Here is a 21185-nt window from a genome sequence, read left to right on the forward strand (position 1 = left end):
GTGGGGGGGAGGGGCCAGGACAGGGGAGGGAGGGGCATGAGGGACTGGGGTCGTGGGTCACGGCTGATCCGGGGTGGGAGAGTGAGGGGAACCACACTTGAGGGGAGACATCAAATGCGGTGCGAGAAGGAACACCTATGTAAGAAAATAAAGAAGTCCATTTAGACGGAAAAAGAAAATAAAATGGAGATGATGACACTTCTAAGATTTAAGGAAACTACAGGAAATAGAGGGTCTAGCGCAGTCTCTGGGCCAAGCAGGTGCTTCGTAAGCCCTGTGTACACATCATTTTAGTAATGGTAGCAAATTGGTTGCTCATGCAGATTTATAAATAAATAGTATAATAAACCAACACTGGCTGTACGTTAAATAAAACAAAACACAAACCTGTTTCCAGGTGATCTCTGAAATACCTTGACCTCCCAGGGAAGGGGAAACTTATGTTGTTTCACCAAATAAGTTTGGTTCTTTCCTCGGGGACTAAAATATTGAATAAGCAACAGAGGACATTCACCCACTGTATAAACCTCCTGCAGAGAATCGTGCTCCGGGCAAACTATTGATAATGTGCCCGGGCCTGGACAGGACACAGGGTCAGCTAACCCCACGCGAGCCGTCGGCCTTGGCTCCGGCTTTTGATGCTCTTGGCAGGCAGGAGGAGCCCGAAGGCCTGAGGCTCGGGTGGCTGGACCGTTTTCATTAGAGGAGGGCGGGGTGTCAGCGGCCGCTTCCAGGACTCAGTCAGACTTTGGGTTGGGACTGTGGCTCGCCACGTGGAGAAAAGCTAGTTAAACACTAAACCGAGCAGTTTCTCCTCTGGGGATGCTGATACATCCCCAGATGTGTCATAGGTGCGTATGGTGCGTGTGCGTGTGTGCGTGCGTGCACGTGCCTGCGAACGTGTGTTGAAAGCATTAAATACGAGGCAGGTAAAAACATGTGGCAGAGTTTGTCGCTCATATTTTTTCATCCTGAGATCAAGACTAGAAGCCAGGGGAGGTGGGATTTATTTTCAGCTCTGTTGAGATCTGCACGTCTTCAGCAATCATTGAGATTTCTGGTTTTCGTTGGTCTGAGTCCGGAGACCCGCACAAAACCTTCCCATTAGAGGAAGAGCGTAGAAAGCTGAAGTGAGTCAACATTATTTTTTGTCAAAGGCCCCATAGCTGTGGTCTAAGGCTGCCCAGGTCACGGACCTCTCTGGTGGATATCCGTGGTTGCCTGTTTTCTGACAACCCCTTACATCTGTGAAAGTCTTCTTTAGGTGTAAATCATAGCACTCTGGGGTATGTGATGCGACTCTCAACCCTGGAAGAACCTGACCCCAGACCCTTGTTGGAGGCAGGTAGTGGAGATGGCGCCAAATCGTTTCTGACCTTGTCATTGCTTTATGGGTTTTGAAAGGAAACCTGCTGACCAGTTGTCAAGGCTTATTCCCACTGGAAGTGATGTCTGTCATGATTTCAAAGTTCCGCTGCAATTTGTCCAGACAAATTGTGACAAGTAAGGAAAGAAAGCTTTGGGAATTTCAGGAATGAGAGATTTTGAGAGTTTTAGAAGTTTGTGTTCTTCAGGGAAGCGTTTCTGAAGAAAAATTCCCTTCTCAGAAACACAAGACATGAAAAATCATGGCTGTGTGTGTGGGGTGTGTGTGTGCTGGGTGGTGTGTTTATGGTGTGTATAAGCTTGGGGTGTGTGTTTTTTATGTGCGGTACCGGTACGTGTAGGGTTAGAGTTACGTTTATGTGTGTGGGGTGTGGGCGGTACTTGTGTGGTGTCTGTGTGGAGTGGTATGTGTGGTATCTGTGTGGAATGTCTATGTCTATGTGATGTTTCCATGTGGCATGTGTGTGTAGAGTATTTTGGGTTAGAGTGTATGTGTGTAGTGTGTTTTGGCGTGTGTGTGTGGTGTGATCTGTATGGTATTTCTGTGGGGTGTGGATGGTATTTGTGTAGTATGTGTAGTGTGTGTGTGCATATGTAGTGTGTATGGGGTGGACGGAGATGTGTGTGGTCTGTGAGGGGTATGTTTGTGGTGTGTGTAGGGTTAGAATGTGTGTATATGTGTGTGAGTGTGTGTACGCCCTGTCCCTCCCTTCCAGTGCCACTTTTTAGCATTTGGAAAACGTTCTGTATTCTGGGCATAAAGGGGGTTTGAGATGAGGGAAGGCTCACCACTGCAGTCTAGGGGCTCCTGTTTATATCTGTATTTATTTCCTACTCTTGTTTCTTGTTTAGTTTCAGCAGACACAGTAGGACATAAAAGATCAGATTTGGGAAAAGTCGTCATTAGTCAAGGTCCCCCTCCCATCACCCCTTCCTTCCGTTTCTCCTTGTGTTTTTCTGGAAGCAGTTCTGGCAAGAACTGTCCTCTTGGGAGGCCAACCTCTCCCTCTCTGGTCACCTTGTTATGGCAACACCAGGACTCTTGTCTTTCGCCTCTGCTTGCTTTATTGGTTTGATGAGGTTCACAAGATGTTTCTTGGGATTCATTTGGTGCATTTATCTCAAGAAAGCAGCTTTCTGGGTTCTCAGTACAAAGATGGTGGTGCGCACCCACCATCAGACATCAGACATCTTTCTCTAAGTGACTGACGTTAGCCAAGGTCGTACTGAAGTAGTAAAGTAGTAAAGATAAATGTAGCCGGTCTCCTTGTAACAGGGACAAAAAAGAAACGGTTGTGGCCAGTGTTGGCAGGAGGCTTCATTCTAGCTCTTTCGCTTTAAGTCACAGTTTCCAGGAATTGACAGCGTTGTTAAGTGCAGGCTTTCTGCACTCAGACAGGATTACAGCTCTCTTTTGTAGAGACACTAAAGCAACAAGGCCCCGGGATAGCATGCACACCATGGATGAAGAAATCTCAGCACTGGACTAACCACAGAACCAATTATTCTGACCTGAAAAATCAGGGGCCCTGGAGGACTTTTCATGCTGGGCCAGGCACACCACCTTTCTGGGCCTTTTTCTATCCATCAAGGCAGGGACTAGGTAGATTTGGGTTTCTTCTGGCCTATACATTTTGTGAATTAGCATAGCCTGATGTCACATCAGTGTTCTTTTTAAAACAGTTATGGGGAAAGAGTGAGCAATTTTGGGCACACTGATATTCTTGTATCAAAGAAAAAGTTTGGTGTTTTCTAGTAGATGAAAGAATGCATGACATTTATTTATTAGATAACTACCATCAGTCCTGCATCTTGCCAATAAGCATTTTACTTGGAATAACTTGCTAAATACTCACTTCTTCTGGAGAACTCATGATAAAGAGGAAATGGAAGTTCAAAGACATTAAGTGTTTAAGCCCAAATATATTGATTCCAAATCCCATACTATTAATATTTGAATAGTACTTTCTTCCTCAGGAAAAATCTCTCCAGTTGCATGTGACTCCAGAGGCTAGATTTGCTGCAATAGTGCAGGTCACTTCTCCTCCTTGTCTTTCTAGGCCACCTCGAGACTTAGACTCCAAAGCTTGCATTTCTATCGGAAATCAGGTAAGAAAAATATTACTAAATATTCTTACTGACTATCTTCATCATTTTAGATGTAGGCTTTTGGACTAACCATTGCAACATTTATCTTCCGGACCATGTTGTCAGGGGGTGGATCCCAAAAATTTGAATTTAAAAAGTGGTTTGTGCAGTTCTTGTTATTTTGAACGTTGAACTGTGTGGTCCTGATGGAAGGTATTTAAGGAGAGTAGCTGGTTCTCTTTGGGAGGCTTTTCTCAAAAATACAGACCTAGCTGCTTATCAGTTAGCAAATGGATCGCACCCACAATAAAAGGGAAACGAGCTGATTTGGAGCAGTCTGGAAGCTGAGCTGAAGTGGGATCTGTGTATTGCCTGTCAGCAGGTGGCAAGTTGTGGGAGTCTAAACATCTCCCTGCTCTTCTTCTTTCAGTGACTGCAGGGAAAAGCCTGTAGGCCAGATACTCCCAGACCAGAATCAAGCCTTGTCATGTCAGGAAAAGGCAGAGAGCGGACAAGAGGGTCCACAGCCAGCCTGTTTTGTTGTTCCTAACATACTGTTATTGTTTCTCTCTTGTAGAACTTTGAGGTGAAGGCGGATGACTTGGAGCCGATAGTGGAACTGGGGCGAGGAGCTTACGGGGTGGTGGAGAAGATGCGCCACGTGCCCAGTGGGCAGATCATGGCGGTGAAGGTAGAGTTGACATTCCCCCAACTTTCAGCTGTGCTGTGTGATTGTCTTGTCAATGGCAAATCAGCCTTGGCATGGAAATAAGGCAACCTTCCATGGGGTGAGCCCAAAGATCATTTGTAGGGAACAATTATTTCCCTATAAGTAGGTGGGAAATGTCTCCTTGGTACCAGTTAGATCAGTGACTGACCATGAACCAGATGCTTCCTCCCCTTCTTTTAATTTTTTTGCTGCCACGATTGCCACCACCAGCCTTAATGGAATGACACAGCTTCCTCCTCCTCATTTAATGCTCAGTCCAAATTAAAATGGCCTCAGTCACATCAAAGTGTTTTTTTTTTTTAATTGTTTGTCTTCTTGATGGTTCCAATCCGAATTTAAGCAAAAGTGGTGTCTCCAAAATTTCTCTCATTGTCGACTCATTGGTTTTAGGGAGTTGCCCTCCCCAAACAGGAAACCAGGGCTAGGGGAGAAAATGAGCTCCATTTGCATTGCTTTGTGAGTTGTGAAAGGAAATTTAGAATCTCTACATATTTCTTAAGGAGATGCCACAGGACCTTGGAGAATGACCGTCTCCAGGGTCATCCATCTAGGCATTTGTTAGAACTATTATGGCCGCATGCGAAAGGAGCTATCTTTTCCTTACCTTGTAGATTTTTCAGTTGGTTCTGCAGACTTTTTGCAAGTAGGCCAAAAGCATGCAAGCCTGATGAAATGATATCTTTCTGTTATTTAATGACCTGCTCAAGTATAGGAAGATCACACATGCTGGTGTGACCAATTTCTCTTTTCTTAGAAACACTGGGGAGTTTCTCCACTCCTGTTTGATTCTTCCTCTTCCCTATAGTCACCTCAGTTCTCTCACAGTTGTTTTGTCCAAATATTACTGTGCTCAAAGACAATACTGGGGAGAGGGTTTGGAAGACCCCATATCAGCCACAAAATTCTGTGACCTTTTTATACCAGACATAACTCAGCCAACCAGACCGTTTTTTTTTGTGACTTAGAAACATTCCAGCCATTTGCGATACTATCAGTTTGTGTCTCACCAGGGATTATTTGGGAAATCAATAAATAACAGTTTTCTTTGTTCTTCCTTTTTACAAGGTGTTAATCACGTTTGTTCTTCCTCTTTACAAGGTGTTAATCACTGAGGGTAGGCTTGCAACAGGGTTTTGCACCAAGTTATGCTGGGAATGTCCAGATTACTTTCAGGACAGGCCTCTTCCTGGCCTCGCTCTGACTCACTGACCTGTCTTCGGAGCAGTAACCTTCCATTGTCCCATGTATTGTCATGCAGCGGATCCGAGCCACAGTCAATAGCCAGGAGCAGAAACGGCTACTGATGGATCTGGATATTTCCATGAGGACCGTGGACTGTCCTTTCACCGTCACCTTTTATGGCGCCCTCTTCCGGGAGGTAGGTGATTCTTCAGCTCAAAGTCCAAAGGGAACAAAAACTTAAGAAGTTTCTGTGATGCCATCACTGCCACGACAGGCCTTTCTGTCTGACCTGTCTTCTGAGAGCGCTGCGTGCTTGCACAGTGATGGCGTGGTCTGAATCAGAAATGGCTTGGGATGGTGACTTTCCAAGTGGGGTTAACCCTTCTAATGAATCTCAGCCCCCACTGTCTTCTTTCCGAGTTGGCTTGTGCCTTTTGGTACAACTGTTGCTATCAAACATCTATCAACTGATTTGGACAGAGTCCTCAAAATTGGAACGACTGTGGGCTCTTAACCATTCACTGAGTTTCAGAGAGACTTGCCTTTATGTAGGCTTATGTTGACCTCTTTGCTCTACATCTGCTTCTCACTCTGCCGTCAAGTGGCTCTCCATGCTTTGTTTTATAATCAGGCTTTGACGGGGGCCTCCCTGATATTGCAAGGGGCTAAGACGCAGCAGTATGAAGCTATTCACAGCCACTGTAGTATGTCATGAGTTCAATACCCGGCTAGGGAAGTGACCCACATGGTTCAGCAGACCTCTCCTGTCTGTCTCCCCAAAGCTCCCCTCAGCAGTGTACTTCAGTTAATCTGCCAGGTCTGCTCCCCACTCTGTCTCTGGTGAGTCTTCTTACTCCCTCACCTCTGGCCTGCATCCTAGTTCTTATATGTATGAATTAAAAACAAACAAACAAACAAAAAAACCAAAACCAAAACAAAACAAAACAAAAAAAAAAACAGGCTTTGAATCACCAGGGCCAGTGCTGAGTGTGGGAAGTGAGACATGGAGTCTTTATCCAGACATGACTCTGAGAGGGCATTAGGGTTTGGATTTCTGGGATTCTGGGCCATTGGCATTCCGATCCCAGGTGCAGGTGATGGCAGGTCCTGCCATCTGCCAGTGAGCTCTTTGGAGGTAATCTTGCTGTTTTTTAATTCTTTTCTTTTTTTTTTTTAAGATTTATTTGTGCATTCAGAACTGGGGTACAGCCCAGAGATGTGGAGGGTGAGAGGATTCACCAGAGACAGAGTGGGGAGCAGAACAGGCTGACTGACAAAGTACACTGCTGAGGGGAGCAGCGGGCGGGTCAGGAGAGGTCTGCCGCGCCATGTGGTCACCTCCGGGGCAGGCGGGGATCGAACTCATATGGAAGTGGCTTTAGCTTCTCAGTGCTATGCTTTAACCCGCTGTGCCACCAGGGAGGGCCTGTTTTTTAATTCTTATGTGGTCTGGAAGGGAAACTCCATTTCCTCCAAAAACTTACGCAAGAAATGGTCCCTCCTGGCAAACTGTGTCTGTGTCTGTTCCCTTTTCCATCCTCTCTAATAATCTCTGAATTTATCTGTCTCCAGGGTGATGTCTGGATCTGCATGGAGCTCATGGACACATCACTAGATAAATTCTACAAACAAGTGATTGATAAAGGCCAAACAATTCCAGAGGACATCTTAGGAAAAATAGCAGTTTCTGTGAGTATGAGCCTCCTACCGGAGAATGTGGGACTTCGAGACCTTATGTGCCTGTGTTCTCAGTATAAAGAACACTACCTGCACCACCGCTCCCATCCAGAAGATGTCAAATACATGAGTGCATCTGTGGAAGGAGAAACGAGAACTTTCCTTTCTGAGCATAGTTTAGAAGGATCCACTCGTTGACTTGGTGTGGTAAACTCTAACATGCCTCCAAGCAAGACAGACATCTGCTATGAGCTCATGCCTGGTTTCTATGCTCTGATATTCCTTTATTTTGATTGCTTTGGGTAGATTTTTATGTTTTCTTAGGACTAGTGGGCATACAAGGAACAGAAGATAAATGGAAAGAAGGGCTGTTCTCGTAATGACTCAGGAGAGCAGAGAGGAAACAGAGTTGGAGGCCAGATGAGTGAGATATCTTCTCTGCTACAGGACAGAGTCCTCCATGCTGGATGGACTCCAATTTGTGTGATTTCTGTATATTTCCTGGAGAGGACCACTGCTATTTGAGAAAATACTTCACCTGTGACCTTAAGCCAGGGATAATAAATACTGGATATACTTAACATTCAATTTTTTTTTTCCAGTGATGGAGAGAAATAAATCTGTCTTGTGCTTCTCTTGCAGATTGTAAAAGCATTAGAACATTTACACAGTAAGCTTTCTGTCATTCATCGAGGTAAGCACCCACGGAGCAGGGTTGGCTGTTTCTCTTATACAATTCATTTCTTTTAGCTGGAGTTCTTCCTCCTTCTCCAAAATGAATGGAAGTAGGATTGAGCCGCAGAAGCGACTACTTTGGGGCTGACTGGAAAGCAAATCATTAAATGGCTGCTCTTTATCTTTCTGAAGCTATAAAAAGACATGATCCTGATATTATCATTTTGAATATAAAATGCCTGTCACCAAGCTGAATTTGGGGATGACCCACTGATAATTCTGCTTGAGAAGGCTCAAATGGAGGCTTGTTGGAAAATCAGGTCATGTATTGCAAAACCCACTGAATCAGACTCTGTATTTTAGTAATGTCCTAGGCAATTCTTACAGTCATGTGTAGAAATTTCTGGGATAAAGCTGTCCTTTCAGGCAGCAGGAGGCAAGATGTTGAAGGGCCAGTATAAGGTGAACAAATTGGTAATTTGTTTCTTACTCCTCTGCTCCATCCTTTCCTCTCTTCCTCCCTACTGTCTTTATCTACCTTTCTTCTATCCATCTTTCCACCCATCTATTCCTTTATCTGTCCATCCCTCCCTCCCTCTATCCACCTGTCCAGACACCAATATATCCTTCTATCCACCCATCTATTTATCTTTTATAATCAATCCCAGTATTTATGCAGCATTGTATTTATACAATATTATCATATGTGCCCTGAGTGGTATCTGAAAAGAAAAGCTGCTCTTGGTAGGGAATATTTTGACAATAGACAAATGTGTAACAAACACATTATAAAGAAGCCACGTTAGAATTGAAAATGCCAGTATGGAAATAACAATGGGAGAATCTGAAACAAGATAGTGATTACCAATAGGTGCCTAGAGTAAGCTTAACCTTCAGGAAATATAATGAAATATGTTGACAGTTAATCGGCATTGTGATTTGGTAATTCTTATGCTCTCTCTGATTGAAAAGAATGTAAAGTGCATCATTGTGACTATTATTATTGTTAATTGTTATCAAAAAGTGGGAAAATAGGAAGGAAGAAAGAGGAGGAGGAATCTAGATAGGAAAAAGAATGTGTATTATCCACAAAGGTAAAAGTTACTTAATATGCATTTGTATAGATTTGAAAATGTACACAAGGCATAAAAATAATAAAATGTATCAATCTGCTATTGAGTTTAAGAGAAAGAAAGGATACTTGAAAAGGTTTTTTGGAGTAATTTTTCTTCTTCTGAATACATATCCGTTGTGAGAAGTGTCACAAACGGAACATTTAAGTGTAGTTTCGAATGCTGTAATACAGAGGTGATGGTGGATCACCCCGCAGGGGTGTGGAAGGCTCACAGCTTTCCACCTGAAAAGAGTCACTTCAAAACTTTCAGTAACACACTTCATTCACATTCGGGGTATGTTGTGACCTGCTCCGTGGTCTAGAATGGAACGAATTCCACCAAGTGGCCCTTGACACACCTCCTGCAGAGACCTCAGTGGAATGAGTCATTTGGATTGTATGTGTGTATCTCGGCTCACAGCCTCCGTTCCCATCCCCTCCCCCTGCAGGAATGTGGTATATCGTTATGCACTGGGCTTCTAAAACACTGTCAGCACACTTCCCATGAGGGCTACCCTCCAGCTGACTCAGTGCACAGTCTAGCTTCTTCTGGGCACTGTGGTCCAGCAAATCTCTAGAATTTCTTCACCCTGCATAATTCACTGAGCATTTGCTTCAGTGAATGTTGAAGTTCACACTTCATGTGAGGAGGCAATGAAGATGATAAAATAAATAGAGAAAGCGGTTCTTCCCATGCGTGGGTCCCCGTTCTCTGAGAAGGGATCCCACAAAGTAGAAAATAGGTTGCAAGCTGTAAGAGGTAAGGAAGTGAGTCAGGGACTCGGGTCACCGCGGTCAGCGGCCTCACGGGGCGATGGGGAGATGCAGGATGGAGCTTCTGCGCCCCCTGCTGGTAGAGAAGCGAATCCCCACGCAGGTCGCGGAGATGGGCTCCTGGCTGTTCTTGCTTTCAGACGTCAAACCTTCTAACGTACTGATCAACGCTTTGGGCCAAGTGAAGATGTGTGATTTTGGAATCAGTGGCTACCTGGTGGACTCTGTGGCTAAAACGATCGACGCGGGGTGCAAGCCGTACATGGCCGTAAGTACCTGGCCGGGCCGCTGCCGCACAGACCTGTGGGAAAAAGGAAGTGGTGACCCCGGGAAGGTTGATGGGCAGCAGGCTGCGTCTCTCGCTCTTACATAGTTCTTGTCTGAAATACTTAGTCACTTGCTTCATATGTGTGTGTGTGCAGATGTGTACATACAAATAAGCAAATAGGTTTCTTCAAATGTTTGTAATTTTTTTTTCTATTTAAAGAGCAGGTTTATTAGGGAAAAGAACTCTTGCATAGACACAGGAGGGCAGGAGGAACTCCTTAAAGGGACAGGTTTGCTGAGAGGCTGAGAGGCCTGCGTGCGTGCAGGCAGGTGGCCTTAAAGAGCGGGCCTCCGCTGAGGGAGATCAGTGCAGAGAAGCTCAGCAGGTGCAGGTCATGGGAGGCAGGAGGCTGCTGCCCTGCAGAGGGAGAGAGTGGGTGGAGAGAAGCAGCTGCGTAGGCACAGGTGGGCAGAGGGCTGCTGTCAGATTGTCAGATGTTTGCATTTAATATATATTTTGCATCATTGGTTTCCCCATTGGTCCCTCATTTGATTCTCCTATATTTCTCCTATAAGTGAAACCACCTGTTATTTTTCTTTTTCCTTCTTACTTACTTCACTGAGCACACTCCCTTCTAGCCCCATCCATGTTGCTGCAAATGGTATTATTGTATCGTTTTTGATTGCTGAATAGCATTCCACTGTGTATGTATATTATTTTTTAAAACAATCGATGAAGAGGACATTATTTGGAAAAAAATGTAAGAAATACACATGCCCACACAATTTCCCATACTGCAATGGAGTGTTACCTTGTTGGTTGAGACCAGAACCAAAAATAGCATTTGTGTGTGTGTGTGTGTGTGTATGTGTGATCATCATTTATTGAGCAAAATGAGGCATCTATCCTTCAAGTCTTGGGCAAAGGGCATTTACTTGCTGCTATGCTGTGTCTATGTGTGTGTTATGTGGAGTTAGGGGCATAGTTATTCCCCTAGTCTTCCAGGAGAAGATCAGGTAAGTAAGTAGAATTTAAATCACTGAAAATAAAGCAAAACAAACCCTAGTTACATTTCTGATTGCAGAATTGAGGTTGTCAAAGAGTCAAGCATGGAGGGTGCACAGCAGGCTGTATAGAGGATAGTGGGAGCCTGGGTGGCATCTGGAGGTGTGACCCTGTACCTCTGAAACATCTCTGAATCAGTGTTGTCAAACATTGTCACTTGACTAAAACATAATACTATATATATATGCAATTATAGATATACAGTTATACAATTTATACATTTAGATACAATATACAATATGTAGTGCATATACATTTTATATACTATAGAATGCATGTATGCATGTCATAATGTGTTATATGTGTTGCATATATATAATATAGTAAATACTGAACTGACCCATTCACCTCAGTCAGGTTAGTCCTGGCAGACCCTCCCAGGCGTCAGCAGGGGCTTAGGACTCCTCGAACATAAGGGGCCTGCCATATTTGGGTTGGATTTGTGTTTGGGACCCAAAAGCATCCAGTCAGTGTTTAGCGAGCAGGTAACGTTAGCTGCTGCTAGTCACACAACTCTTGTGATTCCAAGTTCGGTGCTGCAGGTGTTTTAAACCAGGATAATTTAAACCAGGATAATTGACAAAGGGCCTTTCTGACATGTCACCTCTTTTGTCTTCAGGCAAAAAAAAAAGAAATTAGTTCGGAACGGTGAGGGCACTCTGATCCACGACTGTCTCCAAGAAAAACCTAATGTAGACAGAGAGACAGCCTGCAGAGACGTGATGTTTATTGTAGTCAGTGAGTCCTCTGGGCCCCGGAGGCCTGTTACCAGCTTGCAAGCATTCACCTGGCAGCCAGTGCTCATCCTACCCCAGAGACTCCACCGAGCTAATAACATCATCTCACTTGTTGTGTTTTCTCTGTCTCCTTTCCAGCCTGAAAGAATAAACCCAGAACTCAACCAGAAGGGTTACAGTGTGAAGTCTGACATCTGGAGCCTGGGCATCACCATGGTAGCGTACAAGACAAGCCTCTCAGGCTGGGAGGTCCTGGGCATGACCCTGGGGTGGGGTGGACAGAGAGGTGGATGCCCTGAATGCTGACCGCGGGCTCTTCCCCGTCTGAGGTGGCAGAAGAGTCTGAGTGACAGTTGTTTGCAGTGTGGACTCCTGAAAACATAGAACCTGATTGGACAATCCTAGCTTTTCTCTTTATTTGTTTGCCCTTGAGTAACCGGTGTAGCCACGTGCACAGTCTTGCTGACTTCATCTGTAATGGGAGAAGGTCTAGCTATCATTCCTGGTCATTTTCCTTAATAGTTGAAAATGGAATTAACTCTACTCAGAAGCTTAGCTCAAGTGTCCTCAGGTGTAAGGACCTGATCGAGCTGCATTAACCAGGACGCAGGCTCGGCTTCCTGGGATGTGGTGGTGATGAGTCTTCTCCGTTGAGGTCAGGTATAAGACGTGACAACAAATAGGATCATTTCCATGGGTACAGCCCGAAAGAGTGGGTCAATGCCACATTTAGCAATCATACATTATCAGTGTTCCACCAAGGTCTGGAATGATCCACTGTGGTCCTGGATCCTTCCCAGGCTGAGCAGCTGATTAAATCCCATGCATTTTTTTCATATCCCTGTCCAGAAAACACGTGCTCTGGGAATGGTCAAGTGGCCTTTACCCAAGTCCAAAAAAAGACCAGTCACTTGGTCCAGGCAGTCGTCGTTCACTTCGAGGAGGGCCCTGTAGGTGGCAGCAGAGACACAGCTCTTGGGAGGAGAATGAACTATTCCCAAGCAATGTTTGGAAAACCTTTTTGCTCTTCCACCCTGAAGTTTAATATTCCTGCCTGATTATTTTACCCAGGGCCATAGTGGGTTTTCATGAGAAAGATTTAAAATAAACTGGAATATCTGTGTCCTCGCAAGACAATGTTTGAAAATCTCCGGCACAAGATATTGGAGGGGAAATTGCTAGAAGATAGTATTTTTAGTTTCTCGTACACAGCTCCTCACTCCCCCCCACCACCCCCTGTACTTGAACTTCACCTTCGTATTTCTCACTGGCTTCCCAGGAACAAAACACAGCAGATTCCCTAAAGTCCTCATCGTTAAGCTGTTGTCTCCCTGTTTTCCTCTCCTTTCTAGATTGAGTTGGCCATTCTTCGGTTTCCTTATGATTCTTGGGGCACTCCTTTTCAGCAGCTCAAACAGGTGGTGGAGGAGCCATCGCCCCAACTACCAGCAGACAAGTTCTCGGAAGAGTTTGTTGACTTTACCTCAAAGTGGTAAGAGAGCCGCGCCTGCCAGGCGCCAGCGTCCTCATGAGTTTCCTTCGTTGCTTTTAATCCATGTGCACACGTTCATTCCAGAAGCATTTACACAGCGTGCCCTTGGTCCCAGAGAAGTCATGATACCTCTAGTCCAGTCCCTGTCCCCACTGAGCGCAGAATCAAGTAGGGGCATGTCACCCACCCATACTAATTATAGTGCAATATGGCAAGTCTAGTGATTATTTGGGGACCTCAGGAAGGACATTAGGGTTGAGCTTCCAGAGGAGACACATCTTGAGCTGGAATCTTGAGGTATTTCCCAAGCAGAAGGGAAGTGGGATTAGTCTCAAGCTGGTCCACAGAGGGAACATCATCCATCATGTCATAAAAGTGAGAAAGTCTTTGATGAGAGCTGTAAGCAATTTGATGTTGCTGTAGCATAAAGAAAGGGTAGAAGGACCCAGTGGAGACTAAGAATGGGGAGCAAATAGGACTCAAAGGTTGCCTTGGGTGGAGAAGATAGCAGGGACTTTCAGAACATTGCTTAGGAATGGAGTAGGCTTACAGAGCAAGTCTCGTGATTTCTAAACTGCACCCTGTTTGCTAACTGGGGATGGACTTGCCTTGAGGTTATGTTGGAAGGCACAGGAATCTCAGGAGGGAGTATGGAAGGAGTCATGCTAACACTGTGGATTGGTTTTCATGGGAATTGTCGGTGGAATCAAGGAACGAGAGTGGGGCTAGCTTTCTTGACCAGGAAATCTAGTGTTTTCTGTCTGCATGGGACCATGAGACCACCATATTGATACAATTGATCCTTGCAATGGTGATGGAAAGAGGTGTCCGAGTCACCTTGGACAATGGCACCACGTTGGCTGGTAGGGGCATCCTCACAAGCAGATGAGAATTGGGAGGGAGGGGAACCAGAGGCTTCAACAAACCCAGCTCTCACCCTCCGAGACAAGCCATTCTGGCCCCTTGCTTCTGAGGAAGGGGCTGGAGCTCTAAAGTCTGAAAGTCTAGAGGATATTGAAGTAACACCTTCCACATGATTTTCCCTTGGTCTCCAGGCTCTTCAGGAGCAGTGTTCTGAATACAGTTTTTGGTGGGGAATGTAATGAGACAAATACAAACAGACACACTGTGTGGCTTGTGCAGTGAAAGTTCCTTAAGCTTTTCGTGAGCTTGAGGTTCCAGAGCTTTTCTCTCCTGATCTATGAGGTGTGTGTGTGTATGTTTGCTTTTGGCTGAGTGACCAGAGAAGGGCAGGCCTCTTGAGCATCTTGAGCTCCACTTTGGTGTGAGTTTGGTACCACGGACAAGGATGCATCCTTTGAGACCCCATGGGAGACCTTCCATCTGCTTCCCTTCAGTGAATGTGGGTGTGGAGCTCCACCTGCCAAGTGGAGATGGATTCATGACTTGACCTTCTGATTTTAAGAGCTTGTGCTTTTAGATGGTTTGTTTTTAACCGCCACATCCTCAGATGTGTAGCAGTCACCTAAGAAAAGGGCTGCATCATCTTGGATATTACTGGCCAGTAGTTCTCAAGAAGAGCTGTCCAGGAGGAACACCTTACGTGGGAAAGTCTTTTCAGCTGGTTCTTCCTATAGCCCTTCTCCCACCTATCCCCTGTCCCTAAGATTCTGGGTACTTCGAGCACACTGGTATGAACAGGCTGACATGAAAAGTTTGAGAACAGTTAATTTCTTTTGCAAATCACTGGCTCTCAACTCTGCCTGCTCTAGTATAAAGCTTAAGAGAACCTCGGCCTCTGAGATCCTGATTGAGTAGTTCTGGGCAGGGTCCTGCGTGTTCGTGGTTCCCTAATGTTGTTGAGTCTACGTACAGCTGGAACAAGAACCCTTAACTTAGACCTATGAACCGTGGAGCCGTTATCTATAGCTGCTTCCTGTTCAAAGGTTATTTTCCTTCTGCACCTTATTTAACAGCCATTCATTTACTTTATCTTCCTTTTACTAGTATACCTGTTGCTCTTACTTGAAATTTCCCCTAGAGAATAAGAGTGTTGAAGTTGTGACAGATATTATTTAAAAAAGAAATCCTTGGCAATTTTCTCTCTAATTTTAATGCATGATGTGGAAATTTCAGATATTTCGATTACTGCTCTTTCTGTAGAATTCACCCTCTTAAGCTACCTCCCTAAGCACTCACATAGTATTTCCATAACCCCTCTTTCTTTTTCCTCTCTTCTCTTCTCAACTTTAGATTTTAGTCACAGCTATTATAGTTCATAAATAAAAAAAAAAAAGTCATAGATTTTCTCCAACTTCCCAGGAGTTGCTAATTGAGTTAATACTATTAATTCTGTATCTTTTCACTTGTGTGCAAGGAAGCCTGTCTGGTTGGCTTATGGCGCTTAACTCAAAAAATAATACCAGGAATAAAACTCAAATCAATGCAACTTTGAAGTCATCAAAGAATAAGTTCTTCGAATTTCAGTTTCGTAATTCCGGTAGAATCTGATCCTTAAGAAAATCAATTGTATAAAATAGGGAGTTGTTTTAATTGGCATGGGCATTGGGAAATGGAATAATGGAATTCATGTTGAATTTTAGGGACATTCTTACTTAGCCTCTCCGATTTCAGATTTTAGTTCACTTGGCTCCTGCCTACCATAAACCACCAATACATTTTCTTAGATGCCCCTCAGGATGAATAGTATTTTGAAGCCAACCGAGTTGGCAAAGTTGTGTAATGCTTAAAAAAATGGTACTGATTTAGCAAAAGATTTCCTGAGCAGCTTAGGTCTTTATGGAAGCAATTTTATGTTTTGCACATGTCATTCTATGGATACAGACTTCCTTCCCAGTCTTGTTCTTTCACTCGTTGAACTACTGACAGTTTTAAGGTTGATCTGGAGATGAGCAGAAAGAAAGGAAGACGGCTATGACCTCATAACATGTTTTCTATTTCCTGCTGAAGAGAAGGACCTTTTCTGAGAGTCTACCTCTGCGTTACAGAGTCCATCTTCCTTTACAGAAGGCTGTAATTTTGAGATACATCTCACACAAGGGCCTTTCTGGGGTGGCCTCTATGTGATGTGTGCTAAGATGACCCCGTCTGACGACCCCATCTCCATAAAATCCCAGCTCTGTGGTAGGTAGGGAAAAGAGCTATGGATTTGTAAAGTGAAGAATTTAATCTCACATTACAAGAAAGGTAGAGATATGTTTTCAATTCATATTATCTGTGGAATTGGAAAGAAAGGGGTGTTTTCACAGCTTTGATGACCTGTCAGAACATTGGTGACTGATGGTGGGACGTGTTAGCTGACGTCACAGTGCTGTGACTCATGTGTGCTTCCATCCCCTGCACACCTTGGTGGCTGTTTCCCTAGGTTTGCTGCTTGTCCGTAATGCTAGTTGTGTTGTGGAGTGGAACAGGGAGCACTTACAGACTACCACCATGCCCAAAATCGCCCATAGAGCCCAGGGATTTAGTCCATGATCTTTTTTTGTGTTAACAGCAGAGAAGAGTTAGGATCAGGGGCAGGGATAAGGGAATAAGTTTAGACATTTGTTCTTTATGAGCTTGAAGAAAACAACAATTTCTTACAGGTCCTTTCCTTTTATGTACTTATTTTGAAACACAAACTACTGAATAATATTTTCTCCCTTTTTTTCCTTCTCACAAAGGCTGTCTTGTCATAGGGCTTTTAAAGACCTACTGGGTGAGTAGTGCTACATTTGGCCTCACTTCAGGGTTTAAGATAGAGAAATTTGATTGAAAGACATTTATAGTTCAGTCCTACCATAGGAATAATAAATTAATTTTTTAAAGACTTATTTATTTATGGATACAAGAACTGAAGTACAGGCCAGAGGTGCAGGGGGTGAGAAGATTCACCAGAGAAAGAGTGGAGAACAGAACAGGTAGATCTACTGAAATGCCCTGCTGAGGAGAGCAGCAGGGACATAGGAGAGGTCTGCCTCGCCATGTGGGTCACTCCCTGGCTGGGAATGGAACTCATGCCGCAGTGGGTGAGGACACCTTCATAGTGCTGAAACTTTAACCCTCTGTGCCACTAGGGAGGGTCCAGCAAATTAATTTCTTAAGAAATTGTAATCTTATCAGACTTCCATTTTTGACTCAAACCCTTTCCTATAAACTCATAGGTTTGGGGGGGGTAAATGAAGCCCCTGGAAGCCAACTGTTGGGTGCCCAAACAACTGGTCTCCCTTTGCGCTGTGCCCCTCAAACCTATTTAAAAGGCTCAGTGCCCAGCTGACCAGCCTGATGGCATTGGAGAGCCACCCACATATCTATTCTGTCTGATTCAGAGGAACTATTACAAAACAGAGAAATAGAGTTTCCAACCTGTTGAGGAAGGTCGGTAAAAAGAATATTTATTTAGCTTATGCCAAATACAGCAGGAGTAGTACATTGTGCTGATATTTTGTGGGTGGTACCTTGGAGACCTTCTTGAAAATGATCGGGGGGAGTTCAAATATACTGAAATCATCTGCTCAGCACAGTCTTCAAGCTAGCAAGTCTCAAGACAGCATGTAGCTGTTTTTTAGTGTCAGCTACGGTCAGGAACGTGTGTTGTGGCATTTGGAAGAGGAATTAGGGCAGTTAGCTAATTGCACGCTTGAAAATGACAAGCCACTTGAAAATTCAAAAGTCTGACTCAACTCCAAGAAGAAATTGGTGGAGCTTTGAACTTCACAGTTGTTATTTTATACTGAATTTCAAGCACTTCCTATTAAACATGGAAAATTTGCTTTTCTCCCCCAACCTTATCCTGAGTGTTTTTGCTATTCTTAGTCCATGTTTTGAAGTGTTCTTGATTCAGAAGATGTAGGGAATAGGTTATATCAGTTGTATTAATTCAATAAACAACCTCACTTTGCTGTGTGAGTGTTTTCCGTCATTACACTACAGTAGTGCTGTGGTTAGCTTTGAGCTTTCTTATCAAGGGCAAAAGTCAAGAAATGGCTGATTGACCAATAATCGCTGAGGTTTGAATGCTTTATGACAGATCAACTTGGGGTACTTTACCCACACTTTTAAAAACGTGCAGATTAAAATAAATACTGAGACATTTTCATCAGCTATTTCAGAAATAAAAAGATTATGCTTCCATCTGATCAGAAAAGTCTTAGTTTGTTATCTACTGAAGAGAAAGTCTCAGATCTGTAGCTGCTTGGTCTAAGAGGCTATTGAAAACCAGCTTTTCTTCCTAACTCTTATCCCTTGGATGTTTGTTGACCAATGAAAACAAGAAATGGAAGGCTGGGTTGTGGTCCTTAAAGAGAATAGTCTAGACTCAGTATAGAGTGAGGACCTGGATGGGCTTATTTTTTTAAAATAGAGACTCCTGCAATCTACTAATTTCGATACGAAAGGTGGTCCTAGGTGGTGTTGGAGTTTTTCACTTTTGATTTTAGCAAAAGTGCTAAAGGTCATAGTGCTTTAGGTCATAGAGAAGACTTTCTGGTTTTTGATAGGTTTTGACTCATGGCCAGAAATTCAAGACTTTCACTCATTTGCCTTTTTGTAAACTTGTTTTTTTTTTTTTTTTTTTTTGCAAGTTAGCAACTCTCTGAGGAATCATATTTCTTCTTGTTTCTAGAAAACTAAATCTTGACTTTTGCCTTCTAGAGCACGGGTGGGCTCGGGAGAGTTGGGGTGATGAGAAGAACTGGCTGGAGAAGGTTCTTAGTAGATTTCACTTCAGAGGAGGGGGTTGAAGGTGGCAAAGAGGAGTAATACAGCAGACCATCTGCCCAGGAGTTAGCAGGTCAGCCCTGGTACACTCGGGCAGGGTCTTTCTTTGTTGTGGGATCCTGTTCTGTGCATTCTAGGGTATTGAGTAATCTCTCTGCCTTCCCCTCTTAGAGGCAGTTACACCCTCCAATGCCAATTGCATCAACCACAAGTATCTCCCTCCCCCCGCCCCCCCGACATTGCTAAATGCTCCCCTGGAGGGTAAATTATCCACAACTGAGAACCACAGTCGGCTCAGGCTGTGGTCACATAAATTCTAAATGGAGGGGACACGGTGTCCTCCCGTCACCCAGGCACATCTTCCCATATCAATCCCACTTTGACGCTTGATCATTCCTCTTTCTAATTCATTCTTATGTTTATCCTCCGTTGAGATGAAACTTTCTCTCATAGGTTGCCTGGGCACTGAGGTCAGTAGGTCCTAGGTCTGCCCTCAGTTCCAGGCTGAAACTTCTCTCCTCACATCCACCTGTACCCTGTCTCAGGTTCCCTGGCTTCTACCCACAGCATTGCCTGGAGTGAACGGGTAGGCTGCTTTCAGTTATTTTGGCTCAAAAAACTTCCTCTTTTTTTCTTTTTTCATTTCGTTTTGTTTTACACCACAGAATTTCAAAGTGTCTCAACGACTCCACACTCTTCTGACCCTGCCTTGTCCCCCTCATTACTATTAACCGACGTGGGTGGAGCAGAGCTCATGTCACACCCACCAGGTCTCATTTGCTCAAAGTGATTCATCAGCACCAATCCCAGTAACCTGAAACCCGGGCACCTTTGGGGACCTCCAATGCCAGGCAAAGCCCCTTTCCATCCATGTACGTTGGGCACAAGAGTCTGTAGATTGTCTTGCAAATCATGGTTTTCAGAATCATCCTTTTTCTCCATTCTGTAACCTGGGATTCCTGCTCCAATTCTGTTTTCCATCTGAAGGCCATGGGTGGGTGCAGGGGCGGGCTAAGGACAGGGGTGAGGGTCTGGCTTTTTCATATTGCCATGTTATCACTGTCGCCTCCAGTGTCACTTGTTATTCATATGTCTGTGTGTAGAGACAGCAGAATGCATGAGAGCCACTCAGAAGAGTACATGACCGCAAAGAACTTCTGAGAAGAATAATTGCTAAGTCACTGAGTGCTTTCCTTTTCATCAGCCAGAGGTTGTCAACACGTTGTGTTATCTCAGACATTTTACGGTGTACTGCTTTGATCTCAAGCAGGTTTGGTGAGGAATGGGTAGAGCAAATTAGACACTGAAGGGAACCAACAAGGAGAACCAGGTATGGAGGCGAGTAAAGAGATAGCAAGTCTAGATATAAGAAACACCTGCCAATTTCTTTGTAGGTGGGCATGGTTAAAAAGCTGTTTTGAGAGAAAGTAGATTGTGTTAAGAGATATAATGGTTGTACATCAGAAAAGTTAGTTTATATGCCAGTGGCAAAGTATCAAAAGGAAAATAAACACACACACACACACCTATTCTTCCCAAGAAGTTACAGCCAGAGTGATTAAAGACATGATTTATAACAGAAAGGCAAGATAGGTTAATTGTGTATTCAATACATGTGAAGCTGTATTTCAGAATACAGATTCTGAAATCCTAGTCTAGTGAAAATACAGATGGCTTTTAGATGTTAATGTTATTTATTTTTTTTTTTCCTTTAAGCTTGAAGAAGAATTCCAAAGAACGGCCAACATACCCAGAACTTATGGTAAGTACTGTTACTCATGTGAACTTGTACAAACTGAGGTAGTCAGGGTAAAGAGCTGATTTGTGCAGACGTTGGTCACCAGAATTGAACTCAAGACAAAGAGTGCGGTCTTTCCCTCATCTATACCTTCTTTAGTTTAACCTGGGACTTAGCTCCCATCTGAGCAGTTTTCATGCTGATAACCCCATCCTGTTATTGGATAGACCACAAAATGTCTATAAAATTTCAAATTTCAAAGTACAAAGCATCACAAAGTGCTCATATAAAATGAAGGAAAGTATACGTTAACAGATGTCAATAATGAGAGACATATAAGTGCTAAGTGACTCTTCAGCATTTTGATAAAATATTTGGGATTGATTAGATGCTTTTCTGCTTGATGGGTATTTAGGAAACAAATGTTCTGTTTTCGTCTGGTTTTCATTCTGATGAGAAATAGGCACGAAGTCTTATTAGTTTGAATTACACTGTTTCAGCATTCCTGGTTTATCATCTGTGCTATCTGTGAAAAAAGAGGCAAAACATGCCTTTGGAGTGATTTGAAAATGATTTTTCT

The 21185-nt window shown here is 43.9% G+C and overlaps 1 protein-coding gene across 3 annotated transcripts in view; it reads left to right on the top strand.

The window, feature by feature from the left end:
• The window catches only part of MAP2K6 (mitogen-activated protein kinase kinase 6), a 166270-nt gene that overhangs the window by 127511 nt on the left and 17574 nt on the right, over window positions 1-21185 (top strand). For all 3 annotated transcript variants that reach the window (XM_012733144.1, XM_012733143.1, XM_012733142.1), the window contains exons 3-11: window positions 3447-3495; window positions 4052-4165; window positions 5463-5582; window positions 6959-7075; window positions 7706-7757; window positions 9767-9894; window positions 11835-11912; window positions 13049-13188; window positions 20584-20629. In XM_012733144.1, coding sequence (XP_012588598.1) covers window positions 4127-4165; window positions 5463-5582; window positions 6959-7075; window positions 7706-7757; window positions 9767-9894; window positions 11835-11912; window positions 13049-13188; window positions 20584-20629 — 720 coding nt within the window. In that variant the 5' untranslated portion in view covers window positions 3447-3495; window positions 4052-4126. The remainder of the gene's footprint in view (window positions 1-3446; window positions 3496-4051; window positions 4166-5462; window positions 5583-6958; window positions 7076-7705; window positions 7758-9766; window positions 9895-11834; window positions 11913-13048; window positions 13189-20583; window positions 20630-21185) is intronic.

This window comes from Condylura cristata, unplaced genomic scaffold (assembly GCF_000260355.1).
Source record: "Condylura cristata isolate star-nosed mole 26May11 unplaced genomic scaffold, ConCri1.0 scaffold00038, whole genome shotgun sequence".
NCBI classification, from domain to species: domain Eukaryota; kingdom Metazoa; phylum Chordata; class Mammalia; order Eulipotyphla; family Talpidae; genus Condylura; species Condylura cristata.